The 24,542-nt window shown below is 40.7% G+C and overlaps 4 protein-coding genes across 6 annotated transcripts; 2 read left to right on the top strand and 2 right to left on the bottom strand.

Moving 5' to 3' along the window:
* Positions 1-235: 235 nt before the first annotated feature.
* LOC136447850 (large ribosomal subunit protein eL43) lies at positions 236-1,724 on the bottom strand. Of its 2 annotated transcripts, none has more exons than XM_066446957.1 (4): positions 1,659-1,724; positions 1,021-1,149; positions 556-638; positions 236-440 (listed from the first exon to the last, which is right to left on the bottom strand). In XM_066446957.1, exons 1-4 carry the CDS (start codon positions 1,695-1,697, stop codon positions 377-379), a joined length of 315 nt encoding a protein of 104 aa, XP_066303054.1. In that variant the 5' UTR covers positions 1,698-1,724; the 3' UTR covers positions 236-376. The 2 variants fall into 2 exon arrangements, with proteins under 2 accessions (XP_066303054.1, XP_066303055.1); XM_066446958.1 differs by lacking the exon at positions 1,659-1,724 and adding an exon at positions 1,579-1,601.
* A 161-nt stretch (positions 1,725-1,885) lies between these two features.
* Positions 1,886-8,991, top strand: LOC136446719 (cytoplasmic 60S subunit biogenesis factor ZNF622-like). 2 transcript variants are annotated; one of them, XM_066445235.1, is made up of 9 exons: positions 1,886-2,017; positions 4,297-4,475; positions 4,640-4,771; positions 5,195-5,438; positions 5,634-5,873; positions 6,166-6,328; positions 6,908-7,029; positions 7,454-7,594; positions 8,207-8,991. In XM_066445235.1, exons 2-9 carry the CDS (start codon positions 4,305-4,307, stop codon positions 8,332-8,334), a joined length of 1,341 nt encoding a protein of 446 aa, XP_066301332.1. In that variant the 5' UTR covers positions 1,886-2,017; positions 4,297-4,304; the 3' UTR covers positions 8,335-8,991. The 2 variants fall into 2 exon arrangements, with proteins under 2 accessions (XP_066301332.1, XP_066301331.1); XM_066445234.1 differs by having other exon boundaries at positions 5,631-5,873.
* LOC136446720 (SWI/SNF-related matrix-associated actin-dependent regulator of chromatin subfamily A-like protein 1) lies at positions 8,881-20,807 on the bottom strand. The gene is made up of 16 exons (XM_066445236.1): positions 20,683-20,807; positions 19,630-20,353; positions 19,234-19,288; positions 18,800-18,985; positions 18,369-18,519; positions 17,780-17,941; positions 17,466-17,531; positions 17,191-17,331; positions 16,684-16,763; positions 16,506-16,557; positions 16,147-16,224; positions 15,875-15,945; positions 15,640-15,739; positions 14,994-15,176; positions 14,462-14,562; positions 8,881-9,637 (listed from the first exon to the last, which is right to left on the bottom strand). The coding sequence occupies exons 2-16, from the start codon at positions 20,300-20,302 to the stop codon at positions 9,106-9,108; spliced, it is 2,631 nt and encodes an 876-aa protein (XP_066301333.1). The 5' UTR covers positions 20,303-20,353; positions 20,683-20,807; the 3' UTR covers positions 8,881-9,105.
* Positions 20,808-20,990: 183 nt separating this feature from the next.
* On the top strand, positions 20,991-24,542 carry LOC136447462 (homologous-pairing protein 2 homolog). The gene is made up of 9 exons (XM_066446385.1): positions 20,991-21,144; positions 21,265-21,359; positions 21,676-21,765; positions 22,423-22,534; positions 23,033-23,103; positions 23,322-23,396; positions 23,659-23,712; positions 23,805-23,864; positions 24,104-24,542. Exons 1-9 carry the CDS (start codon positions 21,120-21,122, stop codon positions 24,158-24,160), a joined length of 639 nt encoding a protein of 212 aa, XP_066302482.1. The 5' UTR covers positions 20,991-21,119; the 3' UTR covers positions 24,161-24,542.

Here is a 24,542-nt window from a genome sequence, read left to right as displayed (position 1 = left end):
TAAGTATTTCCAGAAGGTTAATGAACACCATCCAAGAAGTCCTTAATCTCTATCATCCTGCATGGGCAACTGAGTATGTACTGTCATGTGGAAAGTAACTACAAGCCTGAAATATCATACCATACTCATGCAAACTCACACAGCAAATGCCATACCCATTTCACAGTTAATCTCTTTTTCACTAATCAAGCCTAATATTTCACGGACATTGAAATGAAGACAAAATCGTGGGAAGTTTACAGTCGACTTTTTATTCAGAAATACCAAGGTCAGACTCCAGAACATTCCAACAACTGCAGGTAATCCTGGTGATGTGAGGATGGCTGGCTGTTGGGAGGCTTGATCGATCAGACGTCCTTTGTGAAACTCCAATAGCTTACTGCTCCTTCATCTCACGCAGACGTCGCACCGCTGACCGTACTGTGGCTGCTGCTGTTGTGCTGTTATATAAGACACAAGAGAATTCCTCATCTCTCATGTTCAAGTGATACTGCTGATTTTAGTTTTGAAGTAAAGGCAAAATGAAAACTGTTAACATCAATGGGAGACAATTACCTGTACACCCAGGCCCCGCCTGCAATGGTCTTTCTACAGCTCTTGCAGGACCAGATTCCGACAGACTTTCTCTTCATGTTTTCCTAGTAGAAAAAAAAAGAGTTTGGGTTTTGAGTTTATTTAGAGAGGAACACTTTTTACCTTGAGGATACCTTGATACCTACAACATCTTTTATAGCCTGATTTCAATCGCCCTTCTAGTCAGCAGCCGCATGTTACCCCCTGACAGCTGGATTTTGCATTATACAGACTACATGATACATCTTTTACACCTATGCAAAATATCACCAAAACCACAAACACCATAATAACAACATGTACAATGCAAAAATGAAATAAACAAATTGAACTAAGATTGGTACTGAAAATTGACAAAAATAATTAGACTACAGTCCTCAAGGGCTAACTATTCTAGGCAATCTCCATACTAGTATAAAACATGTACAGTTTGAGATATGCCCGTACCTTGCCACAGAAGGTGCATGTGTACTTGGAGTGCTGGGACACTTCCATCTTCTTGATGGTCTTACGCAGAGAGGCGCCATAACGGGTGCCGTACTTGCCGACGATTCCCACCTTCCTCGTACGCTTGGCCTGGAGAAAAGTTAAACGGTTAGTGGTCTTCACTAGTGAATCGCTGTGCACTCATGTTATACATGTGCATAATTTTTCGGTATCCTGCAAATCGGACCAAGTGGGAGGGGGGCTATGATGGAAGGCCTTGTATATAGCTTATACAAAAATTTACAAGGCATCTAAACGACAGACAACAAGTTCCTTTATCTCAGGCGTTAATTCAGTTACGAAACATTTCTAGATACGGTTATACTTTCACTTGAACTGACGGTGATCATCATCATACTGAATGTGATGTCTATATCTGACTCTCAACATGGATAAGTTGAGAAATCCCAAATACCCTTGTATTTATTTACAATACATGGGCTATTGTATTCCTCTTAGACTGACAAAATCTACTCCTAACAATGGGAAACTTTCTTAAGAAAGACTACAGTTAATAACCATGCAACTTCTTGCTCAGATAAAGGCAGATTACGATGGATATCTTGTGAGTTTGACAACTGTTCAAAATTTGTACCCACCATCTTGGTGTTGGCGATCAAAAGGGAGGAAGAGGGCATGCGCAGGAATGGGATAGACCACGGAAGATTTAGAGGCGCTTGAATAAGAACTGTAGGATTGAATTTGCAAGAATTATAATTTCATTTATTATCTAAAAAATACAAATTATATGACAATGTTATTTTTGAAAGGTTTATTTCGAATATGCTGGTAATTGAAAAAATTCAGAATTATTTTCCCCTACATGAATATACAATGGTTTCAACCTAACGAAAGGAACCCTGGGTAACAGGAGCAAAGTTGCGCAAATGACTGCAAGAGGGAGGTGTGGACTAAAATAAGAAGTTACGGTTTAGTTTCTCAAAACTTGAGGAAAACGGTAAGTGGTAGACATCGTTTGGTGTTCCTGTAAGTCTAGAGATACTGTAGGGAGAATAGGTTTTCTTCTTATGGCTATCTTTAGAGAGGACTGGCAATGCAAAATAGAGGAAAAGATCAGCCCTAAAAATAATTTTATGCACACGTGTGGATAAAAAAATGCCTTTACTGTTTAGCAACTGTGAATCCAACTTAGAGATTTATAATACTGTTGCCTAATTATCGCAGTTATTATGCAACGTACATGCAAGAATTTTACCCCTTTTTTTTACATACTTCCTTGGTTCAGTTTTGTAAAAGCAAAGGCATTCTATATACTGTCCTTTATAATAGGATTGGTCACTCGACCAATCGTAGGGAATTACGCTGAGGAAGCGACCTTCGACCCCCGCTTGTGCCGCCTTCATTATTAGCGACATCCGCCGTCCGTAGGCAGGGCTCGCCTCACGCTCAATGTTCCGTCGAAATTTTTCCCCTCTCGAGTCTCCACGAAGCATTTCAATCTACCGTGCGGTACTCCCCAACTACCGAGGCACACGTATCCACCAAGAAACTCGCGGGTTGCCGTCCCCGCTGGGCCCGACGTGCACTCAGACAGCAGGGCCGCGGTGTGCGAGACAGCAGCGTGTATGGGCCGCCAGTAACGTTGCCCACCTGGATTTCACAGTCATAAGCGAGAGGCTCCACCCGACCCTGAGTCTCTACACTGTCCGTAATCCTTGGTGACGTTCTGCAGCGAGTTTTCTTCACCAGCCTGGGACCGCGCACCCATTCCTGCCTGCTCCTGAGTTTGTGCTCCAACGTCTACACAGAGAGTCTACAGACCGGAACGACAGCCCCCCTCCCCCTCCCCATTTCCCGCCGGTGACGCCGGGTCTCGCGAGAGACGCTCCGCGAGATGCCCGAGACTTTGGCAGCCATGTTTCTTCTCGTGAACTACGTAAACAACTTCTCCACGAGCAGTCCTTCCTCAGCGCCCGCCTTTCTCCCTCCCCACCCGTACCTACACGGACTCGAGGCTGCGATGTGCATCTACAGCAGCTTGCACAAGGCTACCAGTACACCCACTCCACGTCGACGCGAGGTTTACTTCCGGCCCGACTCGGAGTTCGCGGCAGCGCCCTGCGGCGAGATCGCCACCAGCCTGGTATCGTCGAACTTAGAGTAGAGTAGAATAGCCTAGTAGTTTAGCACAGCCAGATTGACAGTGCATCAGGACCAGCTCCAGCTGTGCACCGAAGACCCCCAGTACCCGCCCACGGCCCACTTCACAGTACTAAGTGAGAGCACACGCCGACGCACTATTTCCGGCCTGACTCTACGCTGTTCGACAGTGCACGGTGACGTCTGCGGCCTGTTCTTCGCCAGTCCTGGACTGTTTTGCATGAACTCGAATATCTAGCTACTTCCTAATTAGATTTAGCACTACCCTACAACTAACTACATTTCCGCTACGCGGTTTGGTGCCCTCACTTCTTTCGGCTTGGCCGTTGATGTCTTTGTACAACCAATAAGCCTCTATCACAGAGCAGACGCACATATTAAAGACATCACATGCCCCAAACCGCGTAGCTCTCTTCTTGTATTGTATATGTGTACGTAAGTGTAATTATAATAGGATTGGTCACTCGACCAATCGTAGGGAATTACGCTGAGGAAGCGACCTTCGACCCCCGCTTGTGCCGCCTTCATTATTAGCGACATCCGCCGTCCGTAGGCAGGGCTCGCCTCACGCTCAATGTTACCACCGTCCCGCCCCTGCTGCAATTTCGTTTCTTTAAGGAATGTTCAGAATTGTGTAAATTTACCAATACCGTACGTAAATGCTACACTGCAGTTTGTGTTGTAACTGCCGGCCGCCAAGGCCACAGTCCTTGGCCGTTGATGTCTTTGTACAACCAATAAGCCTCTATCACAGAGCAGACGCACATATTAAAGACATCACATGCCCCAAACCGCGTAGCTCTCTTCTTGTATTGTATATGTGTACGTAAGTGTAATTGGTAACGTTACATGTAAAAGCAAGGAGGTTTAACCTCCTTGGTAAGAGCAAGGTAAATGGTAAGAGTTATGAAATGATTTGAAAATCAGTTTGATATTCGTAGTGCACTTTGAAAGGAAGAAGTACAGCGGAAGAGCAGGAAAATTTGACCGCACACCTGTAGAATTTGTCTGCTTGATCTAGTTGTGAGAGGACAAACTCTTGTAATGTAAAACATGTGTGGCAGTTTGTTGTAATGAACACTGATTCTTCTTCTGATCAGCGTTTTGTACTTCCAGGTGAAAGCATGTCTTCGTTCACCTGTATATCGTGCCGCGTGGCATTCGCATCGGCGGAGTTACAGCGTGCTCACTACAAGTCAGACTGGCACAGGTACAACCTGAAGAGGAAGGTGGCGGAACTGCCGCCAGTCACCGCAGAAAACTTCCAGCAGAGGGTGATGGCACAGAAAGCACAGGTAATCTAAAAGGCCAACATTTGTAGGCAAATGTAGGATTATTGAAAAGGAGGGAATATATCTGTGTTATGATATCTAGGAAATCCTGCACACTTCCAAGAGTATACTAGTAGATGTGGCCAATTAGTTGTTGATAATTACTGTACATTCTGTTGCATTTCCAGGTTGAGCAGTCCGATAAGGAGACCTGTTCCCAGTGTGGCATCTGTAAGAAGTTCTTCAATACCCAGAATGCCTTTGAAAACCACATGAAGTCCAAAAAGCACAAGGAAACTGCAGCCAAACAGTTGCAAATGGTGAGACAATATGATAGATTTAACTGTTTTAATGTGACATCATAGTTCTTTAGCACAGTTGGCAACTGCAAGTCTGCCTGTGACTTGGTGGTTCGTTTTTGTGCAAGATTGAATCCTCTGCTGCAACCCACAATCGGCCACTTATGCTGACTGTGTTACTAATAATGAGGAACATTGTATCGTTAATCATTTTTTTATTTAGTTACCCGGAGCCAATCTTCCTATTCCTTGAAACAATATGCAGTTGTACATTTGAAGATAGCTGATTGATGAGAATGACTTGCTTCAAAACACTGTATTTGTGAGCATGTGTGCATGAGCAAGTTGTGCTCATTGGTACAACCAGCTGACAAATGTATTTCAGTCAGATTGTTATACAGTAGTCTTGTACTAAAGAGAATTGTCCATTCTTTTGTTTGTCAGGTCCAATCAGAAGTGGAGAAACAAAACCAGAAGAACAAAGAGAAAGGTTACGATGTAGCCCATGAGCGAGCTCAGAAGGACACAGTAAACCAGGCCCTAGCCGAGGCCAGGAAGTCCCCAGGTCCTGTCAAGAGGAGGGTGAACAAAACTCTGGACCCTGCCAAGGTGGAGGCTATCAGGCAACTCAGGGGCAGAGGTCACAGGTCATCAAGGTCAAAATCTCAACCTGATGAGGAAGATGAAGGTATGTCTGAAAATTTGTCATGTGCTCAGCCTTTATTACATAAAGGAATTTGATCATATTTTCACATATGTTTTCATGGGTATTTGCATTGACTGAAAAGTCAGTGATGTTGGATTGTACAAAGTAACAAGCGAGTGTACTCTAAAGTTATCCACATACTTAGTGATGAAATATATAATCATTGTTTATCAGGAGAATGGGAAGATGAAGATGAGGAGGAGGTTGTAGGAGGAGACGAGGAGATGGAGGTAGATGATTCCTCGGAGGAAGAAGTGGACTACCCTGGCACACCTCTGACAGAGAAACAGTGCCTGTTCTGTGCACGGGAGGAAGAGAGCCTAGACAACAATGTGCAACACATGACAGTGGAACACAGTTTCTACATCCCTGATGTGGAGTACTTAGTGGATCTGGAAGGACTCATCCAATATCTAGGTAAGATCCTCAGCCATGATTTGAACAAGGAACATACTTTTTTACGTAATTTAGTTAGTGCTTTTTGCTTGAGTTTGTACCTAGTTGAACCTACATATATCTTTATCAGTGCATTTATGTTTTTTTTGGGCAAAAGTATAGCAAATCTCTCTTCAAAGTGAGAGTGTTTAATTTTGAGATGTTTGATAACATTGAATGCAGAAAAAAACTTTTTCACCTCTCACAAAAAGAGAATAAATTTGTAGCCATGGGTTTTTAAAAATGTGTATTGCCCTATTGCCTTTATCAACAGGCGAGAAAGTAGGGGGTGCTTTTTTCTGCCTGTACTGTAATGAGAAGGGGAGAACATTCTACAGTCTGGAGGCAGCACAGGGACACATGAGAGACAAGGGACATACCAAGTTGCTCATGGAGGGGGACGCCATACTGGAGTATGCTGACTTCTATGACTTCAGGTAAGAGCTTGTGAAAAAGTCACATAAAAAGTGCTTTAACAAATAACCATTCTTACAACTCTCTGCCATTATCATGATTATGTTGGCTTGTGTTTTTGGTGAAAAGGATAGCATGTGAAGTGGATGTAACTTATGCACAGTTGGCAACTGCCCGTCTGTATTGTGACTTGGTGGTTCGTTTTTGTGCGAGATTGACTCCTCTGCTGCAACCCACAATCGGCCACTTATGCTGACTGTGTTACTAATAACGAGGAACACTATCAGTTATTTCATAAAAGTACAACCTTTTCTGTACATTCTATCAATACTTTCAATGACATCATAGCAAGACAATCCTATTTGTATCTGCACTGATGAACTTCTCTGATAACCATCCATTAGTAATTTACATAGTAGCAGAACAGCTGGTCCCATTACTTTAGAAGACATCAAGAAATTTGTGCCTTTTACAATGATTTACAGTAATAGCACAGTTCATTTGAGATGACAACAATCCCAAAATCTGAAAAAAAGCAAATTGTTTTACTGTCTTAATGTCTAAGATGAAAATTTTTATAAAGCCTGTTGCTCGTCTTACAGGAAGAGTTACCCTGACTACCAGGCTGAAGGAGCAGCAGGGGGAGCGCCTGAGGAGGAGGAACCAGTGGAGAAGGAGGAACTCCGAGTCACAGATGACGAGACTCAGCTTGTACTGCCTTCAGGTCGGTGCTTGACTTTTTATTTAAAGCAATTGTAAATGTCTATAAGAAATTTCCACCTTTCCCCCTCGTTTGAATATTAGTTTAAGACACATTACTGTAAATCACTTTAAGTTCACGGTAGCAAAATTTCATGGTGTAACAAAAATTGACATTTTCACTGAACTTTAACTTCGCGGTGGTAGAAAATGATGTACAGAAAGGATGTGTGGAGGAATCATGAATAGGTTTTTCACGGTGATGATAAGTTCACGGTACAGAGGTGACAGTGGAAACAGTGAAGTTAAAGTTACAGTGAAAGAAACAATGATTACAGTATTTGCTGAGTAAGTAGCAATCTTGCACCGAATAGAAGATTTTGCTTTACGTTTTTCTTCCTGGGAAAGTAGTAATCTATCACTAATTGGAAGATTTTGTTTTATTTTAGGATCCAGAATTGGTCATCGGGCCCTGCAGAGATATTGGAGACAGAACCTTATACCGTCCATGAGCCACAGGACCACGGGTAGGGAGGCAGTGGGCAGACTCATGGCACAGTACAAGGCACTGGGGTGGAGGGGAGACTATGGTAAGTCATACACAGTCACTGTAGACCTTGAACTTCTCCCTGCTATGCTGTCATGAACCATTGCAAGTTTGGTGCCAAAAGGCAGGTTTAAGGTTACTCCTATAGCATGCAGTAAATATAAGCACCATTTCTTGAAAAAGTTTAATTGAAAACATATGGTCCTGACTCCAGATATTTTAATGTGTGTCATCACTACTCCTTCATGTACATGTATGGTATAGAATTCATGTATAGTTAGCAGAACTAAGAAGGGTTAAAACAAGAGCATTTTGTGTAAATGCTACTCTGCACAGTTGGCAACTGCCCGTCTGCCTGTGACTCGATGGTTCGTTTTTGTGCAAGATTGAATCCTCTGCTGCAACCCACAATCGGCCACTTATGCTGACTGTGTTACTAATAATGAGGAACACCACAAAATATATTGTTAAAGGAGGCAACGTTTCTGTTCTCTGCTTCTCGACCAGATACAAATACTGTGTAGTAGTTCAGAGTAGAAGGGAAAACATGAGTTCACAAGTCCAGGATATAGGGCATTTCTGTTGCATAGTATTGTTGCATTGATTTGCATTCCTTCTAGTTCCCTTATTCTAAATCAAACTTGTTACTTCACAGGAGAGGCTGCCCAGAAGAAGGTTCGTGACATGCAGTTTGTGCAGAAACTCAAGGCTAAGAAGCGTATGCAGATGGGAGTCAGGAGCAACAAGTTCCAGCCGCACTTTAGACCACAAGTTGTGTTCTGAGCTAACTACATTGAAGTACAGTACTGGACAATGGACATGTATCTTCTCTATGTAATACAATGTCTTACTGTCTTCTGTATCTGTATCTATATAGATCTTGGTGCATTGCAATCCCTCCAGCAAGCTTTATTTAGTCAGACTAGCAACTGCCAAATGTACATTATGGAGAGTTAAATGAAAGCATGAAATATATTTAAATGGATGTTATTTACTTTTATGTGAAGTTCAGAAAATGTCAAGTGTTCACTGCCACAAAAAGGTATGAATATGTGAAATGCAAAACATCTCGCTTTATTGGAATTTCAAAAATATGAATTGTGAAGGAGTGATGGCACAAAGTCCATGTAATAAGGGTCTTAAGAGTTTCTATGAGTCATGTTCCAGATGTGTACTTGATCAGGATCATTGAACCAAATGGATTATAATGATGCATTATACTGTGAAGTATATTCAAGCAATGGAAATATTGTCAAAGTCAGATATGTAACTTAAATACCAGCATGTTATCTACAACAGACACAAATAATATCAAAACCCAGAGTAACATCTTGTAAACATTCTGCATATTTTTATTTCAATGTACATTCAAAGCACTGCAAAACAACTGTATGTATGATATAAGATGGCTAATAAAAATTTCACTAAATTACAGAATAATGATTTTGCCTTGATACTCTTTTATAACATAAAAAGTAGTTTCTGGCTTATTTATAGTTCTGTCTCTCCTTGTTTGAGTGCTAAAAAGAAATATATGGCCATGTTTTTTCTGATCTATGCCATTCTTTGCCTTTTGCTCTCTGGCTGAAGCACATCTACTTGGTCAAAGTCTTCCTCCCCCAAATCATCCAGCCACAGGTGGTCGTCCAAGTACACATCATCCATGATCTCATCATCAAGACACGATACATCAGTCTCATGCCCCGCTTCTGCATCATCCTCGGTGGTACCATGTGCCTTGGCATCAGGTAGCTGCACAACAAACTTGTCCATTGTCGCTTGTTCAGGTCCTCTATATGTGGTAGCTGCTCCTTTGTCACTTCGTTTGGCTCCAACAAAATTTTCCTTCTTGACATCATCATGTTCCAACCTTTGACCCTTGACATCATCCTGTGTCCCATAATCCTCCATGGCTTCCAAAAGTGCAAGGTCGTCCTCAGGGTCATCACCAGAGAAGGACTGTTCCAGGTAGGACAGGATGGTCTCCTGGTGGGGGTCCTTGAAGCTTGTTGTGTCGGCTGTGGAGAAGTCATCTTTGGTGAGGCCTGCCTTGCTCAGGACATCCAGTTTGCCCTGCACCAAAGGCCTGTAGGAACCAGAACATCAGGGTTTAGAACTGATCTCAACTGTGTTGACATCTGTGGAAGATCTACATTCCTGCAATATCATACACATGAATATGATGTCTTAACATATGGCAACATACTGTAGAATTTACTTAGATAGAAATCATCACAATAACAACTAGAGTTCCACGACCTCATACCTTCGCCAAATGATTTTAACCTTTTTGACTGACGTATCAGGAGTGTTTCTCATCAATTATAAATCATACTAGTTGATCTTCTTCACCCAAAAAACAAAAGTATGAGCTTAACAAAGAAGGTTATGCTAACAAAGTAACATTTATCATGAATTATGCAAATGAGGTCCTTATTAGCATAATTTGATTCAACGATGCTCACATTCACATAACTACCAAATGACACAAGTAGGAAAAAAATTGCCATCATTTGCTTGTATGGAATTATAGTAGTTTGTCATTAATTATGCAAATTAGGTCTTCAATTATGTATCAAAATTCCTCAATAACAAATGTCACATATTTCAATAGTCATATCATGGATCACAGCGGGTTTTTAAAATTGTCTCATTAATTATGCAAATTAGTATCTGATTTGCATAATTATCGTCCAATCATACAGAGCATCACATAAGCTATCTACATACCAAAATCATTAACATCCATCAAGCCCATCTTGAGTTACAGTATTTTCTCATTTATTATGCAAATGAGGTCTTCTTACTTTCTGTCCAAAGACCTATCTACCACTCAAAAATCAGTTCCATAGCTTGTCCAGAACACGAGATATTGAAACAGGAAGTTCCGCTGCAGTACCGTAACAAGTCGCTAGGGGACCCAAAATCTAATCATTTCCTAGTCTCATCAAGACCTACCCACCTACCAAATATCAAGACAATCCATCCAAGCCTTCTCGAGTTATGCTGGTCTTTACAAACATACATACATACATACATACATACATACAAACGCTACCCTCTGCATAACCTTCTCGGCGAAGGTAACTAGAAAGGCCGACATTTGCCCCTGAGCAAATACACTCCTCCCCAATCAAGAAGTGGGCTGTCCCAAAATAACACCTGGGCAAATCGAAATATTAACTACATGTAGAAAGGCAACATTTGCGAGAGCAACATACTTTGCCCATCTCCCTCTCCATACATAAAATGACTGTTCCAGAATCACCGGTGCAAAAAAATCCTCTCTACAAGTTCTGCGAGACACCAAGAGCCTTCCGCATAGTTTAGCAACTTCTTACTGCAAAGGCTTGCATGTTTTCCTGTAAAGGCCTGGTAACCTGAATAGAAAACAGGTTCTTTGGCCAACAGCAAATGGAACGCACAGAACCTTAGATAGAACGTGGAACACTTTTGGCCAGTTTTTGGTCTGAAAATAGGCCCCAAAGTCCCCAAATTGAAGCATTTTGAAGTGATTTACACCAAAAATGGGTACCCTTGTACCAAATCCATGTAATAGCAGGGCACAGGAGCCCAAAATGTAATTTTTGCCTAAAAATGCCCCAACAAAACTCCATAAAAATGTTTCAAAAAAATGAAAAAAAGCCAAAAATTTCAGGTTGGTTGGCGGAGTTGAATCGATTGGATATGGAAGATTTGGAAGATTTGGAATATCCAAATGGAAGATTTGGAAGATTTGGAATATCCGGAATTTCCGGAATATCCGGAATATCCAGATTATCCGGAATATCCGGAATATCCGGATTATCCGGAATATCCGGATTATCCGGAATATCCGGAATATCCGGATCATCCGGAATATCCGGATTATCCGGAATATCCGGATTATCCGGAATATCCGGAATATCCGGATAATCTGGATATTCTGGATTATCCGGGGATAATCCGGATTATCCGGAATATCCGGATTATCCGGAATATCCGGAATATCCGGATTATCCGGAATATCCGGATTATCCGGAATATCCGGTTTATTGTGCAGATTATCCGGAATATCCGGAATATCCGGATTATCCGGAATATCCGGAATATCCGGATTATCCGGAATATCCGGAATATCCGGAATATCCGGATTATCCGGAATATCCGGAATATCCGGATTATCCGGAATATCCGGAATATCCGGATTATCCGGAATATCCGGATTATCCGGAATATCCGGATTATCCGGAATATCCGGAATATCCGGATTATCCGGAATATCCGGAATATCCGGATTATCCGGAATATCCGGATTATCCGGAATATCCGGAATATCCGGATCATCCGGAATATCCGGATTATCCGGAATATCCGGAATATCCGGATTATCCGGAATATCCGGATTATCCGGAATATCCGGAATATCCGGAATATCCGGATTATCCGGAATATCCGGAATATCCGGATTATCCGGAATATCCGGAATATCCGGAATATCCGGGGATAATCCGGATTATCCGGAATATCCGGATTATCCGGAATATCCGGAATATCCGGATTATCCGGAATATCCGGATTATCCGGAATATCCGGAATATCCGGTTTATTGTGCAGATTATCCGGAATATCCGGAATATCCGGAATATCCGGATTATCCGGAATATCCGGAATATCCGGATTATCCGGAATATCCGGAATATCCGGATTATCCGGAATATCCGGATTATCCGGAATATCCGGAATATCCGGAATATCCGGATTATCCGGAATATCCGGAATATCCGGATTATCCGGAATATCCGGAATATCCGGGGATAATCCGGATTATCCGGAATATCCGGATTATCCAGAATATCCGGATTATCCGGAATATCCGGATTATCCGGAATATCTGGAATATCCGGTTTATTGTGCAGATTATCCGGAATATCCGGAATATCCGGATTACCCGGAATATCCGGAATATCCGGATTATCCGGAATATCCGGAATATCCGGAATATCCGGATTATCCGGAATATCCGGATTATCCGGAATATCCGGAATATCCGGATTATCCGGAATATCCGGAATATCCGGATTATCCGGAATATCCGGATTATCCGGAATATCCGGATTATCCGGAATATCCGGATTATCCGGAATATCCGGAATATCCGGATTATCCGGAATATCCAGAATATCCGGAATATCCGGATTATCCGGAATATCCGGATTATCCGGAATTTCCGGAATATCCGGAATATCCGGAATATCCAGATTATCCGGAATATCCGGTTTATTGTGCAGTATAAGATTTGGAAGATTTGGAAGATTTGGAATATCCAAATGGAAGATTTGGAAGATTTGGAATATCCGGAATTTCCGGAATATCCGGATTATCCGGAATATCCGGATTATCCGGAATAATAGAATATCCAGAATATCCGGAATATCCGGAATATCCGGATTATCCGGAATATCCGGATTATCCTGAATATCCTGAATATCCTGAATATCCTGAATATCCGGAATATCCGGATTATCCGGAATATCCGGATTATCCGGAATATCCGGAATATCCGGAATATCCGGAATATCCGGATTATCCGGTTTATTGTGCAGTATAAGATTTGGAAGATTTGGAAGAAGAAGAAGAAGGTGCTGAACTGACTTTTCAGAAGAAGAACTAGAGTTCCACGACCTCATACCTTGATGATTTTAACCTTTATGACTGACGTGTTTCTCATCAATCAGAAATCATACAAGTTGATTGTCTTAAAATATAACATGTCCAAAGTATGAGCTTAACAAATTTATCATCAATTAGGCAAAGGAGGCCATTATTAGCATAATTTGATTCAACAATGTTAACATTCACATAACGTCCCGATGCCACAAAAAAGGATTAGATGTATGAAATTGCCGTCATTTGCCAGTGTGGAATAATAGAAGTTACTCATTAAGTATGCAAATAAGGTCCACATTTGCATATTTTCTATCTATCAACAGTCCTCTCCTCCTCAGTTACAATTTGAATTGTCATATCATGGAACAAAGCGGATTTTTAAAGTTGCCTCATTAATTATGCAAATTAGAATCTGATTTGCATAATTATCGTCCAATCATACTAAGCATCACACAAGCTATCCACATACCAAAAATCATGACCATCCATCAAGGCCATCGTGTTATAGTATTTTCTCATTAATTATGCAAATGAGGTCTTCATTTGCATAGTTCATATCAATTAATATTTCTCTCTTCCTCAGTTACATATGTCACATGTTTCAGAGTCCTATCATGGAATTTGGCGGATGTATAAACTTTCCTCATTGATTATGCAAATTAGATACTGATCAGCATAAGAAGTGTCTAATCATGTACATCATCACTCAAGCTATCTACCTACCAAAACTCATTACCTTCTTGAGTTATTCCCTTTCAAAGTCAGACGCAAAACCTGCTCCTGCAGTTCCAAAAAAGCCGCTAGGGGGCCCAAACCCACACCACTTACTCTCTGTCCAAAGATCTGTCTACCACTCAAAAATAAGTTCCATAGCATGTCCAGAACACGAGATATCAAACCAGGAAGTTCCGCTGCAGTACCGTAAGAAGCCACTAGGGGGCCCAAAATCTATTCGTTTTTAGGTCCCATCAAAACCTGCCAATATACCAAATACCAAGACAATCCATCAAGGCATTCACGAGTTATCCTGTGCCACTACAAACAAACAAACAAACGCTACCCTCTGCATAACCTTCTCGGTGAAGGTAATTAATAAAATGATGTTCAAATTTCCTGAGTAAAAAATATCCCTTCCCCATGAACACTGAGGCTTTCTTGAGCTCAGTCAAACTGATGAAAACAGTTACCCAACTTATGTAATCCTTCTAGGTTGAGTTTGGTACTACTTGAGATCTGAATACAAACACAAGTAAGGACTTACCATATGTAGTCATCTGCTGTCCCCCTTGCAACGAGGTAGTGAACGTTGACACAGTCTTGCTGACCAATCCTGTGAGCTCTGTCCTCAGCCTGCACCAAAACCTGGGTTCAAACAAACAAAAGGGAGCACAGATTTCACTTTTATATGGGGGACACTTCTGGGAGGTACGTAGACTTTTGCATGGGGGGTATGGACTCTTTTGTAGGGGGGGTACGGACACTTTTGCAGCATGGGGGTTACAAACACTTGCATGGGGGATACAGACTTTTGTATGGGGGGACACTTCTGTATGGGGAGGGGGTACAATAACTTTAACATGGGGGTGCAAACACTTTTGCATGGGAGTACAGACACTTTTGCATGGGCAAACTTCAAATATGCTAGAGGCACATCAAATTTGTACTGTAACAGTTGTACTACTGGCTAACATGTAAAACATTCCTAGGAAAGAAAAGCACTTCATCACCTCTGCCAATAAGATCACACGCATCTAAAGCCTATGGTAAAAACATTTTTAGCAATAGTCTCTTACCCCAGGGTTCCAGAAGAGCTCAGCAAACACCACCAGTGAGGCAGCTGTGAGTGTCAGGCCTGTGCTGGCCGCAGTGATGGACAGCAGCGCCACCTGGCAGCTGTCCTGGGTCTGGTACTTATTGCACAGCTGCTGTCGCACCTCAGACGGGGTCTTACCATCTATCCTGATGTAGCCATAACCCTTCAAATTAGAAAACATTATGATGATTTGCTTTGATTTGAAAGTGAAAGTTTAGCTCACTGAAGAGCTATTCTTCTACAGGTTATGACAGATGCTTTGTGCAGTATTTACAGGTTCAGTGTACCCAGGAAATTCACAGCTGGGATTCAAACTCACAGCCTCTTGGTCCCGAGGCAGGGTCACTAAACAATGGACTATGCACACTACAAGGTAAATATTGCATGTGACTTTTGCATTGGTAACTTGACATGGAAAGTTGAGCAATCATATGAAACTGGACTAAATAATGAAATTCTCATTGAAGGAGACAGCAAAATTAAAACAAAGTTCCTAAGTATATCTGCACACACTGAAGCAAATACAGAAATCTTACGAAGAAGAATTAATAATCATAGGTTCACCATATTTCATGTAATAACTGATCATGACAAGTATTTTTCTGTCTCTACATTTGAATGATTACCTTCTTGTCAAGAGCATCTCTCAGTGAGTCCAGCACAATCTGGTGATGAGCAAACACCAAGAACTTCCTGTCAGCTTCCAACAGGTCCAAGACATAGTCTCTGTCATTTAACACACAAACACTCATTTTTACACATCTACATCATATGTATCAATAAAATCATGAGAAGACACTTGGCTGAAATTTGTAAAATTACAGCAAAAATGTCCATATTTGGAAAAAAATGTAAACTGACTTGATGTGAGGGATCTTGACCAGAGCAGTCTCATTGAAGTACTGTAGAAGGGCTCCTCTCTGTTCTGCATTCTGGAAGAAACAAGAAAACTCTTCATCTAAACTGGAACTCACATGTCAAAATGTAACATTACCAGTATATTTAGCATTACATGACTTCAACCTTACTGTTTAAAATACCAATCATAGAAATCTTTAGAATACATATTCAATATCAAAAAAGTGACTTTGTAAGGAGAAAACTATCAAATGGATTGTGAGACACCAACTTACATTCTTGTGTTTCTTTGTCATTTCATCGGCAGCTGCATGGAAACTCTTCATGTTGACTACTCCTGGCTCCATCACCACCTACAATGAATATGTTTTCTGTCAATATCTTCAATATCATTAAGCTTGACTCCGTACCAGTATCTGTTTGATGCTTTCATTTGGAGTGTAAACATAAGAAAAGACTTTTACCTCCTAAAACTACACAGTGCTAATTGATAACCACACACAGGCAGCTGCCAGTCTGAAGGAAAAACTATTTTGCTGTAGGAAAAGTAGTGTAAATAATGGTTCTAAACTGTCTTTCATGTGAAGATAGGTAGTCCAGACATTTTCCCTAAGATCAGTAGTGAAGTCCTCACCACTTGTCTCTGCTTAGCGGGCAGCTGAGAGAGGACATCCTTCTTCAGACGTCTGTGAAAATAAAAAAGTTGTGTTCAAAATAGTGACAACTTTGCAATCATGCTGTAATACAAGCTACATCTATATCGGTTCATTCTAACAGCAGTATGTGCCAATACATTTAAAGTATAAGTTCACCTGATCATGACTCTTTCTTCCAGAACCAGCTGTAGCTCCTTCATGTTACAAGAGCCACTGTAGTCCCAGCAGAAGGCAGTCTACAAGATATAAGGAATATGCATGTCTCTATTACACTGGTACAGGGTCTCAATTATAAAATACATACATATTTACTCTGTACAGAAGATACTTTACGAGATAGATATTTAAAAAATGTACTAGTCTAGCACTGGACATATTAGAAAAAATACCAAAGCTAATGATTAGCCCCACTCGATTATAACATATCAAAAACATATGCTTGCCCTTATTGTATTGTATCAGTAATTAGGATGTTAAGTTTTATTCTATACTTCTATTTTGTATTATGTTTAAAAGTTGTTGCCCTACTTTGTACCATGTACAATTGTCATGCAATAAAGTTCTTCTTTGATACACATACTAGTATTCAACAATTCATGAGCACATATATAATTGGTTGTTTAAGATGTTTACTACACAACAAAAAGTGTAAAGACTATTTACCTGTTTGCCCTGGCAGTACCTGATGCCAAACTCGTGGAAACTGTTGAAGAGTCTAGGCTCCACAGCTGACAGCTGGGTGAAGAGTTCCGAGGGACGGGACAGGGCAGGGGTTCCTGACAACAGGAGCACTCGGGATGCAGTCTGGAGAGGGCATGCCGGAATCCTTTATGACTGTTTAACATGCATCATACTATCACGATAACAAAAAAGCAGAATGTTCAGAAAGTTAATTTTCATGTACAGTCTTAGTCAACATTTCTATGCTATGTTGTTACCTTCAGAAGTGGCAATGCTGCCTTAGTCCTGGCTGTCTTGAAGTTTTTTAACACGTGGGACTCATCCTGAGAAGAGAAACAATCCATTCATCTCACAGGTTTCAGTGTCAAAGAATGACTGCCATGCAGAGTAAGAGGTGAAATCTTTAGGTATTAAACTTTAGCATCACACTGCAACTTGCTACCACTTCAAAGTATGTGTTTGAGTGCAGAATGCTCTCTTTGCTTTGCATTATAAAAAGGATAACCATCCTTTGTCATGCATGCCACAAATGTTAGTCACTTAAGGATTTAATTTGAGGAAGTCTCACTACCATGATGATGACCTTGAAGCCCCTGGCCCTGATCTGCTGGCTGCACCTGACCATGAGGTCGTAGCTGGTGATGGTGACCTGTCCTGACGCAGGGTTGTCCTTACCCGTCAGCATCACAGTGATGGCCTGGGGATCCAAACTGGGCAGCCACCGATGAAACGCCTAGAAGAAACATGCCACAACTTTAGAAAAATAGCAGAAATTGTTTAAAAATACAAACATCACCCTTTAATAGTCTGATGTCTATTTGACCCTAACTAAAGACAACTGTAACAAAATCTCATTTTGGTGATCTGCACTTGAAATCATCCAATCACAAACCTGAGCCTTGATTTATATGCTGTGAAAGTATGTAGTGAAAGCCAATAAATTGTGCTCATTCAAAACTTAACTTTTGTGACTAGATGGTAGAACACAAGAAAAACATTCGCTCCCTGCCATATTGGAAACCTATTAGGAAGCACACTATGTAGCAAAGTGTGGGTCTCTATATAGTAATAACGTATGAGAAAGAAATATGATATAATAGAGTATCCCCTTTCTTTTTCCTTTGTGATAATAATCACAGGCATCAAAAATATGGCTGTACCTCTGCCCATGTGAGCCTGAGTGAGGAGGGTGTGACTATGAGAAGAGGCCACTCCTTCCTGTAGTAAGCTGCCACACACAGGGCCTGCATGGTCTTCCCCAGGCCCATGTCATCCGCCAGCAGGACTCGACCATTCCTCCAGATGGCAAAACTGTAGACATAAAACATCACATGGTTTACATCAACCAATCATGGGCCTCATCTAGGATACCACACACTTACTGTAATTTGAAGATTTAGAACTGTATCACCATATGTGAACATTCATCTCAAACTTATTAACTCCAGACTCTGTCACCCTGAGGAAGGTTGTAGAACTGGGACTCCAATTTCTTTGTTCTACAATCAATGAGACTTGTCCTCTGTATAAATGTGTTTTTTATACATGTACATAAAGAGATACAAACAACTTGACAGACAGGAACCCTTACTTAACTCCCTTCCTCTGGAAGGGGAGAAGTGCGTTGACTAGTTTGGGTTCCACCCCACTCAGGTCTGCCTCTGGAACTCTCCTCTCCAATTCCTCTGTCACCTTCCCTTTCAGCTGGTTCTTAAAGGTGGTCAGGACTACCTTGGGGAGGGGGGTCAACTGTACGGGCAGCTGGGCTTTCAGGACTCTTTCCACTTGAAATAAATTTTAAACATGTTATTTCATTCAAATGTAAAAAATAGATCATCTTACTAGTGTTAATACTCACTCACTCATTCACTCATTATCTATATATTAGCACTGGTACTAGTTGGATTATTGGTAATGGTAATGTAGGAGTGTAAATGGGGCAAAATTTGCTAAAACAAATATGCAAACTCTGCTCCAATTCACAAACACAACAAAGTTGGTCCATCACAAGTTTACATGTAGTACTTACTCAGTGTCTCATAGTCTTTCAGCTCAAAACTCCACACTCTTGTCTGCATATCTGTAAATGGTAAACAAAAACTTTTAGTGAGACAAATCTATCATCTGTCATCCAAAAATAAGGACCTTTCCAAAGTAGGTTTGAAATGCATAACAATTACAATAGAGCAAACATTATCCGACTATAAAATCAGAAGTGAGTTGTACAATGCTACCTAACTTCTGTAATGAGTCCAGTAATGTTTTAAATTTATCAACGCTGTTGTGGTCATTAGTAATCACCACAACACCGTTGATAAATTTAAAACATTACTTGACAGTTCAGGCTACTAGAACAACATGCCTTTAAGTAAGAACCTAATTAGTCCACTTAAATTAAGTACATTGCTCAAAGAGACCTACCATAGTATTTTGTAGGCATCTGCTTGAACACCTCAATAAGTGGTGCACAGTATCCAGCTTGTACTTCAAATCTCTCCTTGGATACAAGCACACATGTTCCACTTACTGGACCCTCTCCAAACCTTGGCAACAGTTTTCCCTCTTTTCTTGCTGCAAAGTCTGCACTCTTCTGATTGTACCCTGTGGATGATGGCTTAGCATTTGCATAATTTGTTCCTCTCTGTTTGAAGAATGTTGACCCTGTGGTCTTTGTTTTTCCAGTGTTGTTTCCATGTGGTGGTTTGCTTGAAGAACTGTAGAATCTTCTTGTTTCTGTGGAGCTTCCATGTTGATTACTGGTAACAGGATTTGTCACTGCTGGTACATTTTGCTTCCCACTACTAGCAGTCTTATCATGTCCATTACCAAACCTCCCGGTATTATGTGTTTGTGCAGCTTTACTATTCCATGACATATGCTGTTTCGGCTCTTTACTTTGTCCTAAGCTGGACACCTTGTGGTTTACATTCTGTTTCTGTGGTAATAAAGTGTTGGCTTTCTTGGATGTGTAGCTTGAGTTCTCCCTTCCAGAAGTTTGTTGTGCCTGTCTCTGAGCGCGAAGTGTGAGGGCTCGCTTCTTGTTCTCCTCCATACGGCGGATCTGTTCAGCTGTCAAGGAGTGTGATGTTGCCATGGTGACTAAATTGTACCACAATGATCCTCTAATGATACTGATGTGAGGCACCTAAAAGTAGGAGATGAAACAGCTGTCAAATTATTACACAACTGTACTTATGAACATACACACATGAATGAAATTCTAATATAGGCAATGCATGATCAGAAGGATATAGCGCATACTTGTACATACTAAGGTAATCGGTTTTGTTATGACATGATCATCATATGTTAAGGAGGTTCAAATATCCTTGGTATATACACATACATTGCTGTACCTGCCTGCCCAGACATGCCCTCCCCCTTAATTTATGTCGACTGCTGTACTAGTAAGTTTTCACAACATACGAACTGACATAGAGAATAAGGTGAGGCTAACTGTACATGTATACCTACGGTGTTGTGTCCTCTGAGTTAAACTGGAAAACTCAAGTCGTTTCAGCTAACGGTAGACAAGAAACTGAAGGAAACGTTGGGAACGTAGAAAAACAAATTCGACTTGGCCGCCATTTTTGTCATGACCCATGACCCCTATAAATGAGGTCACAATATATGTTTATCCTTTCAAATTATGAACGTTTGTATCTTATTTCATAGAATTGAAAACATATTGTTTATTTCGATTATGATTAAGGTAATAGCTTTATCTAATATCATCCCTGAAAATTATATTGTCAACGACATTTCTTAACCTTTGACCCTTCTATTTTAGCGCCATTTTCAAGATGGCAGCAGGATGTGGCTGACTCCTTTACGAGGAAATCTTCGGTAGTTTATGAGGAATGTGACCAAAAGTTGAGACTACAAAAAGTCAGATCGAAGAAGACTTCATCATGAGCAAGTCTAAAGAGGCAGCAGGTTCGTATTTTTCTGTTTGCAAGATGAGGTGAATAACATCAAAAACAGCTCTCATTATAAAATTAAATTAAAAACAGTATTGCAGTTTACAGTTTCCTTCTTTGTTTTTGTCTCCTACAGCTGCCTCCGCAGTGCTGGAGTATCTGAAGAAACAGAACCGTCCGTACTCAGCCACAGATGTGTTCAGTAACCTGCACAAGGAGTATGGCAAAACGGTTGGTGGGGAATTTTCATAATAATTTTTGTTGTTTTATTGAAACGTGTATTTTTTCCATCACATATTAACTCTATGTTTTATGTCTTGATTTATGTTTTGATTTATGTCTACGCTTTCCATAGCCATGACGACTCTGGTTATTTAATAGAATGAATGACCAACGTCTGTGCCTTTGAATATGAAAAGAGACTTGTCACTTGAATATAATTTGGCAGAGCTAAAGGGGTTTAAGAATTGATCATTTTGTTAATGATAGGTTACTGAATAATACTGTAAAGCGAATGTAATCATCATGTATGTGACCATTTCTGCAGGCAGTGACCAGGGTACTTGAGGAGCTGGCTCAGAAGGGGAAGATTAAAGAAAAAGTGTACGGCAAACAGAAGGTGTACTGTGCAGACCAGGTCAGGAATTTGTTTTAAATACTAGTAGTGAAAATATCAGTATCATATACAGAGATCTCCCTAAAGAATGGAACAGTGGCGCTCCTCCATCCTGTTCTAATCCCAGCTCCATTCTGTTGATTTTCAAAGTTAGGGTATTTTTTCCAATGTTTACCCAGCAAAGCCGGCAATTTTGCTCAAAACTAGAAATTTCAGATGTAAAGCTGAAGTTGCAGGAAATGACTTCCATTATGTCTGAAAAAGGCAAAAGGCAACATCCGCTCTCCTTTTGAGAGTTGGGCGCCCCCTCCAGACCTCCCCCCTCGCCACACGTATCCTGTGCCTGGCACCCTCCCTCCATCCTGCTATATATTTCTGGGGAGATCCCTGATATATCTTTACTTCACACAATGTGTACATATGCCATAGAAAAGACATGTACAAATGTACATGTCAGGGTAGAGAAGTACTCTGATCTGGTACTGGTAGAATCACCGATTCGATCTGCTGGTAGAAATCTAGATCGTAGTCTCTGTCGATAGAAAGTCTGATCGGGATCTCTACCAGTAGAATCAGATCAGGGTCTCTACCCCGACATGTATATGAGATTGCGTAAGCTGCAAAGAAAATATGTGTATAGTTGTTGAAAATGTTTACCAGTGTGCTGTTGTTCCACAGAGTGTTTTTCCTGAGGTGAAAGACACAGACATGAAGGCCATGGATCAACAGGTCGTAGAGCTGACTGACAAGGTGCGGAACACACAGGCTGCCTGCAAGGGCAGGGAGGCAGGTAACTGTCAATCATTCTAATTCTGCCATTTATGACTGGTTTCATTCATCTAGATTTATTACCACATTTATGGAAGGATTGACATAACAGGTGACCGTCACCTTTTCAAGATGTCGACCCAGAGCCCAAACTGTAAGGTTTGATCCACTCACACCGGGGAGGACCCCTACTCTCTTCGATAAGTGTGGCGGGTTCTTTAACATGCTCAAAGTGTGTCTCTCTTCAAACACGGAAAGAAGAAAGTCAACTCCCTAGTAAAGATTTCAGGAATACTTTGCATAAGCTTGAAGAAACTTGTTCAGAGATGTTCTAAGAGTAGATCCAAAATCAGATGTGGTATTGAACTTTAGGACGGTTCTTCAGAAATTCAAAGGTTTGATGATTTGCACTTTGGAGTGCGTGTCTTTATTTCTTTCAGTTTTATTTCCTGACTGAAGTGTAAATTTGTCTATGGAATTGTAGCTTATTTCGTTTTCTTCACTTGATTCCTGCTTGTAGAGTTGAGAGATTTGACCAGCTCAATCACCACACAAGAGGCAAAGGCTCAACTGGCCGAATTTACTAAGAAGGTGAATTTTCTATAAATTGTCATGTATATGCTGCTATTAATTTTTATGCATATGAAATAATGCTTAAGTATCCCTTGTATTGTTCCAAGTCACAGAACCAGCACTTAAAAAAAACAAATGAATTTGCCTGTATTTCATTTTTGCATACAGTCAGGACATGTGTGTTTTTCATATTCTTCATCATGTTTAAGACATCGGCACTGTTTTGTCCTCTTCAGTGTTGCCAGTACCAGGAGAAACTAGACAAGCTGAAGTCAGGTGGTAAAACCATCACTAAGGAAGAAAAAGAAAAGGTGTGTGGGATGTTGTGTAATATTTCTGTAGATATCTCTTCTACCTCTTCAGTACTTTATTTTGATGGTGATGAAATGATACTTTGATAGACAAAAGGCATTTCATCAGCAATTTGATTTAGTAATGGTTTACTTCAATTGGGTTTGAATAGTTGACCATTCAGTAGTTTGTGCTCCTTGTAAACTATGGCCATTCTTGCTTGCTACTCTAGTAGTGTGAGTCAGCCTTAAGAACAATTGTTACTTTTGTCTCTTCATGTAGGTGTACAAGGAACATGAAGCAATGGTCAAGCAATGGCGCAAGAGGAAGAGGATGGTGAGTTACAGTTCCTCTCTCATTTCTGCTTTCAATTATCTCAAACCTGTAGGCATACACAAATCTGACTATGTTCCTCTTAAATGTTATAGGCCACAGAAATGCTGGATGCAATCTTGGAGGGATATCCCAAGAGGAAGAAGGATCTATTTGTGAGTATGATTATGTTTAGCCTGGGTACCATCCTCGGTAGTAACGGAAGCAAGGAAAAAGATTGAGCCAGCGGTTACTACGGAGGATTTTACCCAGGCTAGATTATGTTGCAGTCACTTCATTTACTTCTTGATGATTTTCTTTCTAAACCATGATTTCACAACATGTCATCACATTGTGTCAGTTTCTTTACACATTTGAAAGTTTGACAAGGAATTCCTGTTTTTCTTAATTTCAGGAGGAGATTGGAATAGAGACAGACGAGGAGTGCAAAGTGAAAATGCCTCAGAGCTGATACAAGGGAAATAAGTTAAAAGTGTCATTATGACTCTGACGCAATTGTTTAGTTGGAATTGGAATCCTGTTATACGCCGCACCATCCAGTTTTTGTAGATAACATCCTGTACAAATGTCCTAGAAAAAAAGATTAAAAAGATGCCATACATTAGAAGAAAAGGAAGATGCTAGTTATAAATGCCTACCCTATGCACAGATTTCCTCAAAGTCATTGATTGTGTAGCAAAATGAAATAAACTTATGATTTTTTTTCCAACCCCAAACTCATTGTTGTTATACTTTAGACTGGAGCTTTTCCATTTACCAGGCAACTGGGACTGGACCTCTGTACATGTATCTGTTGTTTGATGTAAAAAAATAAATATGACCGTATCAATCAA

The sequence above is a fragment of the Branchiostoma lanceolatum genome, chromosome 13 (assembly GCF_035083965.1).
Source record: "Branchiostoma lanceolatum isolate klBraLanc5 chromosome 13, klBraLanc5.hap2, whole genome shotgun sequence".
NCBI classification, from domain to species: Eukaryota; Metazoa; Chordata; class Leptocardii; order Amphioxiformes; family Branchiostomatidae; genus Branchiostoma; species Branchiostoma lanceolatum.
Note: the sequence above shows the minus strand (reverse complement) of the source record. Positions and strands in the feature narration are given on the sequence as shown.